We start from the raw sequence: 18,924 nt of genomic DNA, 5'->3' as shown, positions 1-18,924 counted from the left end.
TAGGATGTCGTTGCTAAAGGTACGAGCTAACTCAAACTCCTTCACCGTTCCATGTATATATATATATATATATATATATATATATATATATATATATATATATATATCTATACACACACCGACCTCGTCGTCGATCTACGTTGCCATCACCGTCGATCTCCAACGTCTTCGCCTTCGATCTTCAGCGTCATCACCGTCAATCTTCGTCGCCATCGTCGCCGATCTCCGACGCCATTTCCGGCGATCTCCGAAGCCGACGTCGTGATATCCGTCGCCGTCGATCTCTATCTCCAACTTCATCGATCTCTGACCAATCTCCGGTGATCTCCGAAGCCGACGTCGTAATATCCGTCGCCGTCGATCTCCGACCAATCATCGTCGCCATCGCTGTCGAACTAGTTTGGTCAAGGTAAATTTCAGTTGGTCGGGCTTCATGTTCGTGTTCAAGTTTGTGAACCAGTTTTGCCAGAATTTTAAAATAATTAATCCAGGTGTACAAAATTTTAATCTCCTGTTTTTGTGTGAAATTGACTTGTTTGTGATCTTTGGTTCTTTCCGCTCGTGAGAGTTCTACTCAACCTTCTACCATCAAGACACCAAATTGAAGGCTCATTAAAATTTTGGACACATGGATTATTTATTTTGAAAGCCTGAGAAAATTGGGTCATGAACATGAATCCGAACATAAAGATCACTAAAAACTAAGAAATTATGAGAAAAATCAAAACAAACAATTTCGAAATCGATTGATGAACCGAAATTGGTTTGGGAGCTAAAGAAATTGATCAAAATCGTGTATGATTCCTATTTCAAAATGAAATAATTCAAACAACTGTCGCAAAAAATAGTGGATTAAAATTTTGAATACTTGGATTAATTATTTTGAAATCATGAGAGAATTGATTCACGAACATAAAATCCTGATATTTAAAAATTAAAAAATTCCGATGAAAGTCAAAACAGACAATTTCGAAAATGATTAATAGATCGAAATTGAGTTTGTGAACTAAATAAATTGGTCATAATTGCATAAGATTTTTTTTAAAAGAAAGTATATTAGTATGCAGTAATATATAAAATATTAACTATTTTTCTAAAAAATAATTTTAAATTGACTACTTCATAAAAAAAGAAAAAAAAAAAAGAAAAAGAAAAAAGAAATCCTCATTAAAAATGGTTATATCCCCCGGCGAATGTGAACATAAATTATGTCTACCATGTCAAAACTTATTCGCAAAGAAAAAAAAATGGTCTTTAAGAGATTCGTCACCCACGTGCACGAAGACCAAATACCAAAAGTCTAAAAAGAAAACAAAAGGGGTAAAAAGAACAAAATAAATAATCGGGTTTTTGGTACATTATTATACAGTGAAACCAGATCAAAAGCACATGACCTTGACAGACAAGAAAGAAATTCTAGATTTAATAAGAGTTGGTGCTTTTCAGAAACTTTGAGTAATAAGAAGTGGTTACAAATTCAAAGAGGGCATATCCATTTTTAATTCGAACAAGTAATCAAGGTTGAAATTTCGCATCACATGAAGAAGCAACTTCTTCTAGAAAAAAAAGAACCTTTTTAACTAAATAAGAAAGATTTACAAATTGTTTCAAAAAAAAAAAAAAAAAAAAAGAAAGATATACAAAAATGACGGTTTTGGTGACAAGTGATAACATCCCACTTTGGTTTATTACAATTTGCAAGTCCTTCTAATAAATACTTAATTACAGACAATACAAAAAGATATAATATATATATATATATATATATATATATATATATATATATGTTGAAAACAAGTAATGATGTATAATGATTCTACAAGCTTTATTGCTCTTTGAACTTCTTTCAAGGAAGTTTATTTTTCTACTGAGCTGCTCTGAAATGTCTCGTGTCCTTTTTCCTTTCCCAAATCAAATCCTCTCTAAACTTCTTCAGCTTTGTTTGAAAACACCCAAGTTAACTCTCCCGAGAAAGGAATATCAAAGGATAAAGAAAGCCGTTATGAGAACGATATCAGCTCTGGATCAAGGGTTTAGAGTTATGTTTTGCACTCAGTTTCAAAATAACTTACCCCTCAAGAAAGCTGGCATACAAGTTGCCCTGAGAACAATACCAAATATGCATATACATCAGTATAATTAATTCACAAGACTAACAAAGAGTAACTGAATATTACTTCATAAAACCATATCCCTAGTGCACAAATCTCACAATTTTTTTTTCCAACTTAAATTATTATCATTCATTCTGTATATATTTAGACTAGGGAAAACAATTATTCTTTGTTATTATTAATGTTGTCATTCATGCTAGTTTCAACGTGTGCACAAGCAATTAAATTGTTTCATTGACCTTGAAATAAGATATTGAGATGACAATTCAAAGTTGCATCCAAAGCAACAGAAAATATTTGCAAAAATAAAAGAGAGAATTCTAACCTTTAGGTCGGAACAGGAGACTAGCGCCTGATAAATTACGAGCCTCTGGTGAAGAACCGTCCCATAAAAGAGATATTAACGCAAAAAGAAGAAAGTACATAGACTTACAAGGAAAAAGTATGTGTAGCTGATTCACCAATCTTGGGAAATCAAAGACCCAAAAAAAAAAAAAAAAAAAAAAAAAAAAGCAAACAAACTTTTCGGTTTCGAATAAAACAAGCGATTTAGTCGATATTTTACAAACACTCCATGTTTTTCGTCTCCAATATATGGTTATGTACTAACAGCCATAAATCATCCCGATCTCCATCAACTCGGCTGACTCGGATCCGCTTCTGCACGACCATTATTCCGATTTCCACCTAGCTCTATCATGTATACATGTGTTTCTTTTCTCGACTGCTTTATTCTTTTTGTGTATGTATGTGTGTGTGACCGACCTCATACAAAATCCAAAACATCGACCTGAACCGCGACATGCCCGTTAGAATTCGGCTCCGAAACCAGTCCTCCCTCGAGAGAATCCTTATTGTTAGTCCTCTCCGACGTCCCGTTCGAGCTCTTGGGCTTCTTGCGCCGACGGTCCTTATTCTCCTTGGAGTCGGAGCCGGAGGAGTTCTTGGTAACGATCCTCGGCGAGCTGTTGATGGCTCTGTGAAGCCTCCGAGCCATCTCCTCGTCTTTCCCGCAATTCTCGACCGGCCCGTTCTTCCGGTACAAGAGCTGGACCGGGACGTGCTTCTTGTTCTTCCTCGTCGTCGAGCGTTGCTGACGGTCCGCCGGTTCCTCGGAGAGAGAGGCGGCCAAGTCGAGAGCTCTCTTCGCCGAAGCCACGGCCCGAGCCGCCGCCTCGGCCCTTTCCTCCGCCGCGGCTCGGGCGGCCCTCGCGGCCCTCGTGGCCGCCGCGGCCGCCGATCTCGAGGCCTCCGCGATCTCCCTCGGCGAGAGGTCCTTTTCGTGGTGGGAGATTATTAGGCTTCTGAGACGGGCGTTGAACTCGAACGATGACGACGGTGACGGAGACGGCGATGACGGTGCACTGAACGTGGGACCCGACGGGGAAGCCGACAGAGAGAGGTGCAGTGGAACCTCGGCGGCGTCGGGGCTGTGTTGGCTTCTTAGCCCCGCGAGGAGGCGTTTCCGAGGCGGCAAAACGACATCGCCGTCCAAGTGATTTACGTCACATAAATTTGGGTCCATTTCTCTTTCTTATTTTTTTTTTCTTTTTTTTTTTTGCCTTCGTAGCTAACAGCAATGGCTTCACCGAGATAAAATTTCGTACTACATCTACAGAGAATAGGCACAACAGTTCAAAGTTCAAAACAGAGAATATTGTCATAGAATTATTCACTCACTAACAAGAAAACTCGAATCCATTGAATTATATATGAGGATCCAGCAAAAACTGTAGATAGAGAAGGCTCTTTATGCGTAAGTAAGTCGTATTATCACCATTAATTTTCCAATTAGCTCAAAAGACTACCCATATATAATGAAGCAGGGAGATAAAAAAAAAGGATTTCAGCAAAAGAGAAGGCTAACTAACTAAATAAAAGATCCAAATTATAACCAGTTGCAGATTTAATGAATCTAAATATATTGAACCCTACTGCAGCAAAATTGACACAAACAATCATAGTAATCTCCTTGAAGAAACTACAACATAAAGAAGAAGAATGAAACAAATAGTTACCATAGTAATCTCCTTGACGTTAAAAAGAGGTTACAAGACATAACCACACAACGACTTTGGATTTTAATGCACTTACTGCTAAACTGCAATACATAAAAGATCAAGCCACCAAATCAATTAGAAAAGGAAAAATAAAAAAAGAAGAAGAAAACTATGAACAGATTTAGATGAAGATTCTAGAGAACATAGAGTTATATTTCACCTTAATTATTCAAATGTCAGTCTCAGAGAAGTGGAAGATAATAATGTGGTTTAAAACTTTAAATTGAATGCCAGAAAGCGAGGTTTAACCTATTGAATGCAAGAAAGCGAGATTTAACTAACTACGGTAGAAATTCTGCGATGATAAAAGCTAACAGTAACAAAATGAAATCACAAGATCGTGTGAAACCTTACATGGCAATAAAATAGGGCTAAGCATAAGCCAAAGGCAAATACTTGAAAGCCTCATCAAGATTTTGTTTGTTTACTATTATATTCGAACATCCGTTTCAAGACGTTTAATTTTATCATTTCACGTGAGAATAAGGAAAATATAAATGGAATAAACAGAACATAATAAAATGAACATGCTTTGGAGGACATAGAAATTAACGCAAAAAATTACAGCTCATTTTTTTTTCCTTCTTCATCTAAAAAAAATGATGATCCAACCAAAACGACTGAATCAAGGGACCGCAATTCAATTTGCAAATCCGATCGTGAAAATAAAATAAAGTAAGAGATTTGCCGGCGAATTAACAAGAATCAAGTCCACTTTTCCACAGCCCCGCAAAAGCCCAAAATCACAAACAAAAGAATTGAAAAGAAATTACCACAACTAATTAAATATCAACGATCAAAGAACACACACCAGGATAACCATTTTCATAATGGAAGTATGAACACAATTGAGAAAACAATTCCAGAGATTGAGAGAAACAGAACTGAAAACTATTTAGCAGAAAAAATGGTGAGTAAAAAAGAAGTGAAACGAAATAGAACCTGAAGTTATCTCCGAGAGATTCGAATTGGATGTTTCGGTGGAGAAATTGAGAAGAAGAATAAGAGAAGAAATTAAGGAATCATATTCTCTCTCTCTACTGAGTCTTGTCCAAAAGAAAGTATTAGACTAAACGCGCGTTGAGTTTGTTAGGGAACTTGTTAGGAGATGGGATATGAATGTACATTTGTTTATTTTTTTTATTCTTATTATTTTGCAATTTTTTTCCTATCGAGTTTAATGTTTGAAAAATCGATATCTAAGTTGTCTGGTGAATAAACAGATAAATTTCGTAATATATATTAATTAGTTAAATTATCTACCAATTCTTACCCAATTAACAGATACTCCGCTATTTACTTTAAACTTCTAAATTTTATAGAAATTTGATCATATATAAATATAGATTTGTTAATTAAACTTATAATTAGGTCTGTTGTGTTCCGTGTATTTTTCTTAGTGTTAGATTCACTTCGACTTAGGTCTGTTGTGTTCCGTGTATTAAGATGTAATTCTCTTGTATTTGTGGGTATTTTACCCATTCTAATGGAAATCCTTTTATCTTAAAAAAAAAAAATTAAACTTATAATTTACATATAGGTCCAACATTAAATTTATAACTTACACCCTATCTAAAATAGACCTTTACCCCAATTCTGTAATAAAATATCGGTAAGATAATTAATTAATATTGCGCACCAACCAACCAAAAAATAGAATATATGCTTTTACGCGCTTTTAAGCCATTTTAAGACGCTTATAAGACTATTCTAAGACAATTTTAAGAGCTCTCAAGACTGTTTTACGATATCTTCCGTATGCATTTAAGACCATTTTATGTCGCTTTTAAGACTATCGTCCAGTCGTGGGACTTCAAGTTTGCAAAATCTCGTCGTGCGAGTGTCGAGTTTGTGATTTTTGCTTATTAGTTTCCAGCTTGAAGAAATGAGAGGAAGAGAAATGATCGAAACATGGAGAGAAATTTTCGTGTTGAATATGAACCCACTAATTAGAAGACGTTTATATTTTGGAGACATTACATCTCGCATAATGGGAGATGGAAGCGACAACAGACGCGTCTCAAAAATATAATCTCCGACGTGTACACGCTCATAAACTAGAGAGATATGTGGTGATGGAGACGTTGGTGATATTTTTTTATTTGTGATTTTCTTTATATTTAATTTTTTGTTAAAGCAGGACTTGTCCTTACGGTTGGATAAACACATGGCTCTAAAGAGTCCATAATAGTTAATCAATCTAGAAGAGCTTTAATTTGATTTAATTTAATTTTAAAGACATTTTCATGGAATTTATTTTGCTAGGTAATTTTCCTTTTTTGTAATTCATATTGGTCTAGCCCCTGTGGAGTCACCAAATCTATCCCTCAGCCGGAGTGCTACATAATTACCTTTTAATTTGCTTCATTTTGTGTGATTTTTGTCAAGTTTTTTTGACGCAAGGAGTTCTAACGTAACAATTCAAAAGTTCAAGGTAACGTTGATGATTCAATCATCAAAAGGCACTTGTGTTAATCGTGTAATAGTTTGGGAAAAACTATATAATTAATCCTTTGTTTAATTCTGTATGCATTTTTGCCGTAAAACCAATGAAAATTCTGTATGCATTTTTGCGTCCGGTTTCGGGCATATGATGCAGCAGACTATAGAATCATAACTTTCTCAATAAATTATGTCTTCATAGATATTTTGGTCTAACTTTCCGACTTCTTAGATTATTAAATGAAAATTTTAATTTCGTCACTGATAAGTCATATTTTCCAAATTTCTCTATTAAATCCCGAGCCCTAATGATACCGAGGAAGTCGATGACAACGACTAAGACTTATTGTCAGGAAACACATTAGGTAAGTAAATTTGTTTAACCTTTGTAAACACTCTTGTTGTGAAACAATGAACTCTCTTATTTTTACGAGGTTTCGGGTGAGATTACGACGGTATTTCAACTATGAGTTATTATTATCATTTTATTTGGTTCATATGTAAAAAGAATCCGATCGCATCAACTTGCCACACGAAATGATATAGATATTTTTATTTATTTGTTTTCATAGGGAGATAAATTGAACAATACAACTTAAAAAAATGAATGGTGTAGAATACAAGAGACACATAAAGCAACATTACGGGAATACAATAAATAAAGCGGAATTTCCCGGTATATACCGTATACCAATTTTTATGCGGGAATAATTGCTGTCAATTATTTTCCTAAATACTGATTTTATATTAAAAACTGTAAACAGAAAAAGAAAAAAAAAAAGGCTAGTAAGCCAGATAAAACTAAGAAAAACTATTTAAAAAATTATATATTTTATGAGATTAAAAACTTTTACTAGATACTGGGGAATTAAGTTTAAAAATCGGTATGCAAAATAAATGTTTATCAAAAGTAGTTAATATTGGCAGAAGCTTTTTAAGTTATATAGCTTGTAATTTTTAAAAAAAATATATATATATGGTTTTTTATTTTATAGTCACGCAAAAACAGTGTCATAATCTTAGTAATAATAAAATTAATAGTAACATTACTAATATGTAATTAACAAGAAATACTAAAACATGTCTTACATCAGCAACAATCCCAAATTCCCAATCGCCAAAATCCAAAACATTAAATAATTACATTTTTACGTAATTATACGACATGTAAAATCACAATTTCATAACATTCTTCTACTTCCAATTTATCTCCTTATGTAGACACTGGTTTACCTATTCATATGATGATTGCATTACTCCAAAACAAAAACAATGTTAACTTTTTCTGCTATTCAACTTTGCAAGAAAACTATCAATTAATTACTTAAACTCTGGATATAAAAAAAAATAATAAAAAAAAACTAAAAAAAAAAAAAAACAAACAAACAACAACGACGACAACAACAGTACATGTACATATACATCAAAGTTGTAACTTCATTGTTCCAAATCCATGAGTTGCAACAAAAATTACATGAATACTGATTCTATTATTAAAGCAGACAGATATTATATGCAAGAGTTGTCAACAACACCATTTCTGAATCACATGGTAGCTTAAATTAATCAACATTTCGGAACTAAATAACTAACAATGCTACATAAGATATTTCGAAATGCACCGGAAAAATAAAGACTGGAAAAATTTGTTAATGTGATCGTGTAGGAAAGAGAAGCTAACCTTGTCCGATGAATATCGCGTGATAATTAAATATCATTAGCAGGAATACACAATCTTTACCGATCGATCGATCAATCAGCATTCGAGGAAGTTATCGAGGGAAGTCTTTATTTCTACTTTTTTTTCTTTTTACTCTCTGGGACGAGCGAGCCAGAGGGAGCTAAGAGCTCGGAGGCGTGAGAAATAATCGTTTATTGCGAGAAGCGCTCGTGCTGATTGGCGTGTCGTCAATATCCGGTGCATTTGTTGCAGTGTCTGTTGCCGTAAATTGTCTGCCTGTTTATCATAATGCCCACACAAGATTTAATATATATAAACAAACAAAGGACTCAACATTGGTCGTATAAGAAAATAATGTAATGCAAATCGACTTACTAATATTAATTAACGTATATTCACCGACATTAGCATTTGTAAATGCCAATGAAAAAAATGTAAAATACTATCTGAGGCCACGTCACCAAATGTGGCTAGATTTTTAAACATGGTTAAAACGTTGAATAGATTGCAAATCCAACGTTTCAAGTGGCCTAGTCCATGAGATTTTTCTTAAATGAAATGTGAAATACGGGTTCACAACGAAACAAGGAAAACGAGAGATTCTTGAACTTTGATAGATAAATCTAAAAAAGGGTTTGAAATGACTCTTTTGAGACAAAAAATCGTGTTAAGAAGATATGAATGGGGGGGTGACCTGGCGAATGAAGCCTTCGAGGGTGCCGAGCTTGCCCATGGCCATGGCCATCTGGCCCATGTAGTTGGCGACGTCGCCGGAGGAGCCAAGGGACCCGCTCGAGAGGGTCTCCGCCAGAGACTGCTGCAGTGCCTCCATCCCTTGCGACAGCGCGTCCTCCGCCTGCTGCGACGACTGCTGCAGGTTCGTTATCCCCACCATTTGCTGCTCCGTCATCGGATCCAGCTGGTTCACCAGAAGCTGAAACCCAATCAACCCACCAAATCAACACATCTCGTAAGCCCTGGAAGATCGGGTATTGAAATCGAGAATGTGCACCTATCAGCATATCTCAACATCCATCCTTACCACCAGGGACGGAGCCAGAAATGTAAATTATAGGGACTCGTATGCAGAAATAAAAATAAAATCGGGGGTAGCAAAAAGTATAAAATAAAAAAGGGTCTTTTAGCTATATAACTATTTGACTTATAGCGTTTTGTATAATAACCAACCTTTTGCAAATTTTCTGTAAATAGCTACCTCAACTTATTTACGGCATCAAAAAGACAAAAAAAAACCCAAAATAGGCGGGGGAATGTTTTTTTTTGGTATTTTTGTCTTTTTGAATGCCGTAAATAAGTTGAAGTGGCTATTTATAAAAAAATTACAAAAAGTTGGCTATTTAGCAATTCTTAGACTTTCGGTGGCTTATTTGGCTAATTTTTTTATTAAAAAAAAAAAAAAAAAAAGTCTGAGTTGGCAAAAATAAGATTGCGTCTACCACTGATACATCCAGCGTTGGCCACACGACGTATTGAACCATGATACATCAGACCGTTTGGAGTATCAGTTTTACAACAAAACCACAAAATGAATAAACACACACGCACGTGCGGTGGAACGGCCCTTTCATTTGCCACTGATGATCATCATGAAAAATCTCCGTTTTACACGAAAAAGACTGACAGTATTTTTCTTAGTAAGCCAACAAAGCATTTCGGGCATTGAGCTCGAGACTGTACACCTATCCACACATCTCAACATTCATCCTTACCACTAGACCAACTCGTGGGGGTTTTCATTTTTGTTTCTCATAATCGTAGGTATTTGAGTTTCACCTAACTAAGCCCACGGGGCCTTGGCAGCTCGACCAGGAGACAATCTCATAGTGGCCCCGAGTTTTTTGGTATATTGGAGCCTTGGGAGTTAAAGAGAACCTCAATAACAGATAATTCATAAATGTGCAACATGGCCAAAATTAGATCGAGTCAAGCTCAACCTATCCAGCACTGAAATCCTCGAAGAAGAAAAAAAGTATGCAGGGACATCAAAAGTTTTGCAGGCTTTAGCTCATGGGGCAAAGAAATCCATTTTTGCTGCCTAAAAGACAGGTTGATTTATTCAGTATTTGGTCCTTTCATAGCGGTTTATATCAAGTTTAGTAAGCCGTTAAAGGTCATTCCTTTTATCAGATCTAAATACCGGTATTAATTTTTCTAGGGATTTCCTTTTATTCAAGCATACCTTGAGGAGCTCGGACGATCGGAAACCACCGAGCCACAAGAAACACCTCTCCGCGGGAGTTTTCCACATGCCAGACAATAAATGGAACACGTCGGCTTTTGCAGCCACGCCCTTCAGCCTGAAAATCTCGTCGTAGTGAGCCATTAGCCCGTCGATGATGATACGCAGCTCCGTGTCGCTCGCGTGAGAATTGACCGCCGATCTCAGCTCGTTCGTTTGCCGGTTTTGCTCTTCCAACCAGCGAGCATATTCCACATCGAAGGCCATCGCGCCTGTAACAAAAGGGAACAGATGATCTCAAAGAAAAGGCTGAGAACTTGTTTTATATGTTTTAAACTTGTCTCCGTGCGAGAGAAGAAAAAAAAAATTCGGGACTAGTCGTTACTAATGTGAAACAAATTTTGAGAAATTAAACCTCGAGAAAGAAAATACCGTTTCCGCTCATGGAGTGAGCTTGGTCTCCACTGCTTGATATGAATATTCCCTATCAATACAAGAAAAGCTACTAATAATTATGCAATTTTTTTTTTTAAGACAGAGCTAATAAGAATAAACTAGGAATTGATTAGGATTAAAAATCAACCGAAACCTGTTGGCGCGCACGTTGAAGCTCCTGCTCCAACTGTGTCAGCTTTAAACGGCTACTCTCAAGCTGTTGTACATACGCCTAATCCAAAAAATAAAAAATATTAATAAAACAGGGAAAAAAAAATAGGAGCTATTATTTAGCTATAAAAGGTATAAAAAAAAATCCCCTAAAAAATATACAATTTCAATTCAAGAGCTGAAGTACACACATGGGCGTGGCTGAAGATTCATCTCATCGGCTAATCATGAAACACAATCGAATCAGTAACAAATACGCAACGCAATCAAGCTTTTAGCTTTCCAATGCAATTTCTTAACTCAAAACTGAATGTTTACATAAAGGAATCATCCTAAAAAAAAAACTAAGATCAGCGCATAAAGAGCCGTACTTTCTTTCTCAGCCGACTTTTCCGTGCAGCCTCGCGGTTCTGAGCAAGCCTCCGAAGAGTCTGCAAAACACACAACAACAAAATCAAATGCTTAAATATTGGTTCAACTACATTCATTAACACACAGTTATAACTTATAAGCAATGAATTCAGAGGTCAAAATCACCTTCTGATCAGATTTATCCTTTGATCTGTCACTGGAATCCGAAGCCACATTGATGCCATATTGACCTCGATCAAACTACACATGAGCTAATATTCATAATCAAAACGAAATCTACGTTGAATGAACCCAAAATGCTAGTAGAGTTAAAATAACACAAACCCAGAAAGACATAAGAGAGAGAGAGAGAGAGAGAGAGAGAGAGAGAGAGAGAGAGAGAGAGTTGAGCTTCAATAATGAAAGAAGATAAAAACTTTACCCTTTGATTCTTCTCATCTGTATCAACATCTGTGGAGATATCAGTCCTAGGACTGGCATCAGCCATGGGAGAGGGATAGAGAGACAATACTGAACCAGATTCCGATGGTTGACTCTTTAGAGACTGTTGAAACTACGAACAGAGAATCAAATTATTGTCTATAAATTAACAAACTTTATCACAAAGAAACAATCTTTTTTTTTCCTTTACCTTATAAGAAGAAGAACAAGGAAGTGCCCAAAAGGATCCAAATTCAAAAGAGTGTCTTCTTCAATAGATGTCAGAAATTATTTTTTTTCTTTTTTTGACACAGTTGAGTAGGGCTTTCCAATTCCAGGGAGAACGAAGGAAAGGATAATAAGGTAGGAAGAAAGAAAAAAAAAAAATCAACAGGACAAATTCATAACATAAATAATAATTATATCTGGGAAAAATGTAGAAATGGGTTTTTCTTTTCTTCTTATTTCTCTTTTAAGGAAAGTAAAGTTGTGACCTTTTTGGGTTCTATATTCTATTGATATTTGACACTAACAAACGACGTATCTCTAGAAATATGCAAACCCAGATCTTTCTTTTCTATGTCAATAATGATAAAAACGTACAGTCATATTCATTTACGGGTTATTTTTTTTAAGAAGAAATTGAGAATTACTTTTCTGCTATGAGTAACACTAATCTACTATGGATTGGGTATATTTCTTTACAATATTTTCCATTGACGAGAGAGTACTAGCAAAGCAATGAAAAATGAGTAACTCAAAAACAAAACAAGAACTTGAGCGATTTGTGAGATGCACGTGACAGGCCCGTGCTTCACTTTTTGTCTTTTAGCAAAAAGATAAAGAATTTTTATTTCGTAAAACCTGAAAAGTAAACCCAACAATTCTTCAAAAAAAACTTTTAGGTCAAATTTGACAAGCCCTTCTTTTTTTTTTTTTTTCTTTCTTTTTTTCAACAATCCACAAGCAGTTTTAGTATTTAAAGTTGAGGAATATTAATTGATGCTTAATAAAATTCAATTTATGAAGCAACTGTAGAAAAATTCAATTTTAGTTATAGATAGAAATGATCTTGTGGTTGTGGAAATAATTACCCTTGCTCCGTGAATACATGATTGCTTCATTTTATTTGTGTAGCTAAGAATGAGTATGTATGATTGTCATTTATATCATATGATGAGAAAATATATGAATATAATTGGGTTTTTTTTAATTATTAATAATTTATTTTCAACCTAGAAATCGCATCATTAGTCATTGGATAAATCAAAGAGGAATTGAGAGAGCAATAAACAAATGGTTCCTTGCGATCTCTATACGTCCTTTTACTGTAGAAATCTTCCGCTTACCAAAAAATATAGTTATTTAATTTGTTTTACATGTTTTACTTTTATTTTCAACAGTATTTTTAGTGCTTTTACGTGAGCCCGTGTCTTTCTTTTCTTTTTCTGGTTTAACTTTAATTATCTAATTTTATTTATTATTATAATTTCGTTTTTGTGCAAACTGTGTCAGAGATGCTGGCACAATTAAACTAATAATTAACACAATAAGAGAGATCTGTCTGTGTACAAATTATAAATCCTCTGCGCCCATAACCAGAAAACAATTAAATAGATCTTCTAGATGTCACCCTCTCATTGGGTAATAATTAGACTGCAGATTAACTGCACTTCTTCTTTTAAGGTGAAAACAATTAAATGAATCTTCTGCTTATAATTTTTTCATGGTTGTTACCTTGTGTGATCTATGAGTTGCAATTAATTTATATATATATATATAATTTTTTTTTGGTGCAGATTTGCCATCATTTATGGTGTCAAATATGATTCTCTTTGCTCTCAAGTGCTCTTTCTTGTAGAGGGAATATTTTCAGTTTCACTCAATCATCAACACCTCAAAATGAGGACCCCAACCCAAATTTTAGAAAGTGGACGATATATGATGTAATGCTTTGACTAAATCTTCTAAAATCACATTTTTAATAAGGCTATTTAACTTCCAATAAAAAAGGGCTATTTAGCATCATAGACGAAGCTCGTGGTAACATTTAATTTCCCTGTTTTTATTTAGTTGGTATTTTACCTTTTAATGTAGAGTTGTTACATTCATCTAACACGATAATACGTTGATGCCTCTCAAACAAGCGGGTCCATCCCTTTAGAAGACTAATAAATTATCGTGTTGATTTTATTTAACTTGCTTCTTTTATATGTACTAGTTTCAAGTTCAACACACAGAGAGCAAGAGTTAACGAAAGCAAGATAAAGAGAAAGAAAAAAAAAACACCTCAGATGAAAGGGAGGTCGGAGAAAAAAGGAAAAAAATTCATAAACTACCACGTGACGGTTTTTGGAGAAAAATTTGCAAAACCATAGCTCCTAGCGCGTGGAGAGAGAGATAGAAAAAAAAAACAAAAAAAAAAAACAAAAAACTTGATAGGAAAAGAGAGGGCTAAGAGAAAAATAACAATAAAAATAAATGCAACATGTCTACTTGGCTTAACCACATGGCGACCTCAGAAAAAAAAAATTCGTAAAAACCTTAACTACTTATTAATAATTAACAATGTTATGGATATATATATATATATATATATATATATATATATCAAATAATTAGCTGTTTAGCCATCTAAAACACTAGCAATTTGGTTTTAGCCATCTTGCTTACGTTGCAACTTATTAATTGAATTAGTTTTACCTTTTTGTCCTTATGCTATTTTAATTAGGCATTTTTTTAAAAAAATTTCGAATTAAATATTGAAACCGAATAGGGAAGTTTTCAAATTTGAAATTTGAATTTTGAGCAGATTTTGAAAGAAATCAGCCATTAATTGTCATAATTTCCAGAATTTTCGTGCTCAAAATATTTCCAGAATTTTTCAGTTTATTTACACGAATACACTGTAAATAGGCTTTGTATTTACAGTGAATATACTGTAAATAAACTTCGTATTTACACGAATATACTGTAAATATGATTTATATTTACACGAACATACAGTAAATAGGCTATCTATTTACACGAACATACTGTATTAAAAAAAAAAAAAAAAAACCATAGCAGCCCCACGCCGCCCACCGCCGCGTACCCCAAAATGGCCCGCGCCTTCGTCGCCGTCCACCGCGATCCCCGCGTCACCTCTTCCACAGCGTCCTTCTCAGATTCGAAATCGCCGGCGGGATCGAGGCCAAGCGCGCCGGTGGTGGGATCGATGTGGATCACCTGCGTGTCGCGGCGGCTCGCCAAACTGCCGGTACTCAGCGAAGCCCTAAGAGACAACACAGACACACAGAGAATGTATGAATCAATCAATCAAAGTCGAACCAACCAACCAATCTTCAGTAAAAAAGAATCTCCGGCTTGCCTGCAACAGGTTGACGCAGTGGTGAGGCAGTTCGATGGCCCTGAAGGACATGGAAAACCAGCGATTCCACATGAACTCCAGATCGGGGCGATCCACAGGCATGGGGCTGGGGAAAGGCCGAGTCACGTCCCTAGACTCGCAGAAGAAGTGCTTGCCGTCGATCTCAATCTCCGTCAACTCCAACGCGTTCTTGCCCTCCGCCTTCCCCACCGCCGCGCCGCTCTACAGCGACACATTCACCCACTGGCTCTCCGCCACGCTCATCACCCTCCCGCCGATCACTTTTTGGACGAAACCAGAGATCGTTTTTTTTTTTTTTGGGATTTCATTTTTGAATTTGTGTTTGAATGAGAGAGAATATTGCGTGTATATTTGGTATTAATTACAAAGCGTAATGAAGGCCCTTGAAATACGCGGCAGCTATTATCCAAAGATTTGCTTTAATTGATTTTATTTTCGATAGGGGAATGGGCGGGAACAGTTGTGAGGATATATTGGTATTTTTAAGTATGTAAATAAATTCGCCTGGCTATTAACACAAAATTAACCAAATGTTGGCTAAATCCAAAACTGTATATTTTTAGGAGGCTATTTAGCTATATAACCATATATATATATATATATATATATATATATATATATATATATAGATATAGATATTCTATGTAAAAAAATTATAGTTGTAAAGTGTATTCTATCATTTCAAAATAACATTATTGTTTAATATAAAGCTCCAAAAAAACACATGTAAAAGTAACTTCTTATACTAAGTTTAATGAAGAAATTAGCAAAGAAATAATGAAATCCCAAAATGTGGAATACTAACGTGAAATAGCCTACTTACTATCCATGAGTACATATAATCGTAGGCCGTGAGTGTAACAGCATAATCACTCACTTGTGTGGCGCCATGATTCTGTGAGTCATGTTTACCATGCTCTTTCTTCATATTACTTACTAATCTCTGGCATTAAATTTTTTTATTATTCGCAATTTACACGAACAGCCGTCTCTTCGCAACGCCAACGGTGTTCCATACAAGCCCAACATTATAATTGTGGGCCGCCATTTTAAGTGATTGAAAAAACCTTACATGAACAACTCCCACTTAGGTTCTCATTTCCGTCAAGGTACATGTTGCATCAAAGCTCTCTCAAGTGTTTTGACACTTGGTTGGGTGTGCTAAGACCAAGTTAGCAATTGTTCCTTCTTCTGAAGGTCTTTTGCCTTTACAATCTTGTACCCTATCTAGCAATGTCGGAGGGAACAACGCGACTCACAACCTAGACATTGTCCTTTCAACCATTACACTTGTCACCCACAACGTTATAACGAGCCTGCGAAGCCACAAAACCTTTCGTGTTGGAAGGTATCGTCGTCCATTGCAACACGCCGACGCCTCCACAATCAATCAACATAATCCCCCTTAGAGATTCACATCGATAAACGCCTACATAGGAAATCAGCACTTGATATTGCCCCAACGTCTCGAGGCTCACTTTGGCCATAGAGGTAATCGGGCGGTGAAAAACGTGTACATTGAAGTGAAGTCTCAAGAATAGTAAACCATTCCCACAAATCCCGCACAAGAGTCCTCGCCGCTCGAGGAAAGCTTGAAACCGTGGGGAAACTGACCTACAAAACTTAATGCTTTATAAAGTCGTGTTAACACAAAACTGACAAGACTATTCCAAGGATAACGCAACATTCTGATCACTTCACTGTCTATTATCTCTAATGACTAGATCATAATGATGAGACGTAGGACAATGCTAACCCGGCTCAAGCCAAAGAAGATACATGGCCTTTATATAAAAATAGAAGTCATCCAAGTGAATGATACATTAAACGGATCGTTGTCTGTTATTTAATCCCACAACGCCTAAAAGGGTTTCCAAAGAAAATGTCAAAACAAAGTTTTCATAGCAGGACCAAAATAAGCTGAAAAAGAAATGGTATTTATTTTCAAAGGATGGTCCCCAAGAAAGCACATCACAGCCAGAGAAGAATGTAACCAAGTTGTTCAAAAGTAATTGCTCTTGTAAAAATCTTTAAGGAAAGCAGATACGCCCTGATTTTTGTTGCCTGAGTCCTGAATGAGACCATCGTGGTGCACCACGTACTGGCCGATCAAGTGGTGTCGCTGCTTTGCGTGCTCTAACACGTTGTTCAGCTCTTCCAACCCTTTGAAGAGTAACATATCAATCACCTGTAAAGTTGTACCACAGCACAGTCAGAGTAATTTCATCTATCCCCACAATGGTGTAACTAGTCAGTCTTTTTTCAGCCTATTGTAACACTACCAAGATCACTCACATGATGAGATAGGAGATGGGTTTGATTAGTTTGTTTGACTTTACCGAGCAGCAAATCCCTCATTATCAAGCTATTCATTTGGTTTTGCTCACTGTATGTAGTTAAAGGCAATATACTCCGACCTTGTTAAGTAATAACTTCCTCGGACCAAAATAGTAAGCAATTGGAAACCTAAAAAACTTGGTCACACCTTAACATTCTAAACAATTTTCAACATTCGTCTCAAATTCGGGAAGAAAAAAAAAAAAGAGTTGAAGATAGCCCTATTCTATTGATACGATTACGAACCCTAAATAAGACAAACCAACCACGCATATGTGCCTATTTAATTTTTAATTGCACCAAGCACGCACTCTCAATTCAATTCAACCTCCAATTAAACTACCCTCCGTGATCAGAGATTCGGATTTTTTTTAATTCTTTTTCGGAAGGATTTTTTTTTTTTTTTTTGCTTGTTCTCAAATAGCGTCAATACAAATAAATTGAAGTTTTAAAAATCGAGAGAATTGCCTTGGGGTTTGCGATGTGAGCGTTCTTTCGGATCTCGGAGGCGATTGTCCTGCGGAGCTGGGAAACGGTAACGACGTCTTCGAGGTTGTAGATATCGATGACTGAGGGGATCGATCTGCAAGCCGTTCTAAAGAACTCGAACATTCTCTGCCTCGCTTCTTCCAAGCTCGCCGAGTTCGCCGGAACTTTCAGGGCTCGTTGAGTGAACGACATTATTTTCTTCTTCTCCTCTCTCTCTCTCTCTCTCTCTCTCTCTTTCTCTGCAAACAAAGGAATCACTATTGAATAAACAACAGACAAAATTCAGTTTATGAACCTATTTTTCTAGATTTATATTTTTAATCCTTGTTTCATGATTTCAAACAAAAGTATCCCCCGATCACAAATTTACCGTAATGTCAATAGGGTTCTATACGGGGACGGAGATATGTAAATTACAAGGGGTAATATGCAAAATAAATAAATTAGGGGGACTATTTGTAAGTTTTTTTAGATAAAAAAAATAATTTGTAAATTAGCCAAAAAAATGTATAAGAAAAATAAAAATTGTCTTAAATTGGTTCCGTGCTTAGTTCTATGGCTTTTTTTTTTTTTTTTTTTTTTTTAAATGGTTCTATGGCTTGTTGATGCAACTTATATAGTTGCAAACTTTGGGTTGGGAATTCGAAATAAATATATCTTGATTATAGGCCTAAACTCCAACCACGAGATTCAATCTCGACAAAGGCCTCAACCCTATCAAGGGATTCGACCCGATAAAAGTCTCAGCCCACTAAGAGACTCAACCCCATCAAAAGATCTCAGCCCCACCAAGATCACTCTCAGACATCATC

The 18,924-nt window shown here is 35.8% G+C and overlaps 3 protein-coding genes across 6 annotated transcripts; all 3 read right to left on the bottom strand.

Annotated features, from left to right (window-relative positions):
- Positions 1 to 2,561: 2,561 nt before the first annotated feature.
- On the bottom strand, positions 2,562 to 5,253 carry LOC149379582 (uncharacterized). 2 transcript variants are annotated; one of them, XM_089604255.1, is made up of 2 exons: positions 5,117 to 5,253; positions 2,562 to 3,726 (listed from the first exon to the last, which is right to left on the bottom strand). In XM_089604255.1, the coding sequence occupies exon 2, from the start codon at positions 3,637 to 3,639 to the stop codon at positions 2,881 to 2,883; it is 759 nt and encodes a 252-aa protein (XP_089460381.1). In that variant the 5' UTR covers positions 3,640 to 3,726; positions 5,117 to 5,253; the 3' UTR covers positions 2,562 to 2,880. The 2 variants fall into 2 exon arrangements, with proteins under 2 accessions (XP_089460381.1, XP_089460380.1); XM_089604254.1 differs by lacking the exon at positions 5,117 to 5,253 and adding an exon at positions 4,133 to 4,288.
- Positions 5,254 to 8,033: 2,780 nt separating this feature from the next.
- Positions 8,034 to 12,539, bottom strand: LOC149379581 (transcription factor TGAL1-like). 3 transcript variants are annotated; one of them, XM_089602627.1, is made up of 9 exons: positions 12,107 to 12,539; positions 11,897 to 12,019; positions 11,641 to 11,715; positions 11,475 to 11,534; positions 11,081 to 11,164; positions 10,930 to 10,981; positions 10,498 to 10,769; positions 8,992 to 9,231; positions 8,034 to 8,573 (listed from the first exon to the last, which is right to left on the bottom strand). In XM_089602627.1, the coding sequence occupies exons 2-9, from the start codon at positions 11,960 to 11,962 to the stop codon at positions 8,427 to 8,429; spliced, it is 996 nt and encodes a 331-aa protein (XP_089458753.1). In that variant the 5' UTR covers positions 11,963 to 12,019; positions 12,107 to 12,539; the 3' UTR covers positions 8,034 to 8,426. The 3 variants fall into 3 exon arrangements, with proteins under 3 accessions (XP_089458753.1, XP_089458752.1, XP_089458754.1); XM_089602626.1 differs by having other exon boundaries at positions 11,897 to 12,028; positions 12,107 to 12,538; XM_089602628.1 differs by having other exon boundaries at positions 11,087 to 11,164; positions 11,897 to 12,028; positions 12,107 to 12,536.
- Positions 12,540 to 17,047: 4,508 nt separating this feature from the next.
- On the bottom strand, positions 17,048 to 18,413 carry LOC149379580 (LYR family of Fe/S cluster biogenesis protein). Its single transcript, XM_089604542.1, has 2 exons — positions 18,092 to 18,413; positions 17,048 to 17,474 (listed from the first exon to the last, which is right to left on the bottom strand). Exons 1-2 carry the CDS (start codon positions 18,302 to 18,304, stop codon positions 17,289 to 17,291), a joined length of 399 nt encoding a protein of 132 aa, XP_089460668.1. The 5' UTR covers positions 18,305 to 18,413; the 3' UTR covers positions 17,048 to 17,288.
- Positions 18,414 to 18,924: the final 511 nt, after the last annotated feature.

The sequence above is a fragment of the Urtica dioica genome, chromosome 12 (genome assembly GCF_054948205.1).
Source record: "Urtica dioica subsp. dioica isolate 48M chromosome 12, U.dioica_male_clone48M_v1_H2, whole genome shotgun sequence".
Classification (NCBI taxonomy): Eukaryota; Viridiplantae; Streptophyta; class Magnoliopsida; order Rosales; family Urticaceae; genus Urtica; species Urtica dioica.
The sequence above is the reverse complement of the archived record's forward strand: the minus strand, read 5'-3'. Positions and strand labels throughout refer to the sequence as shown.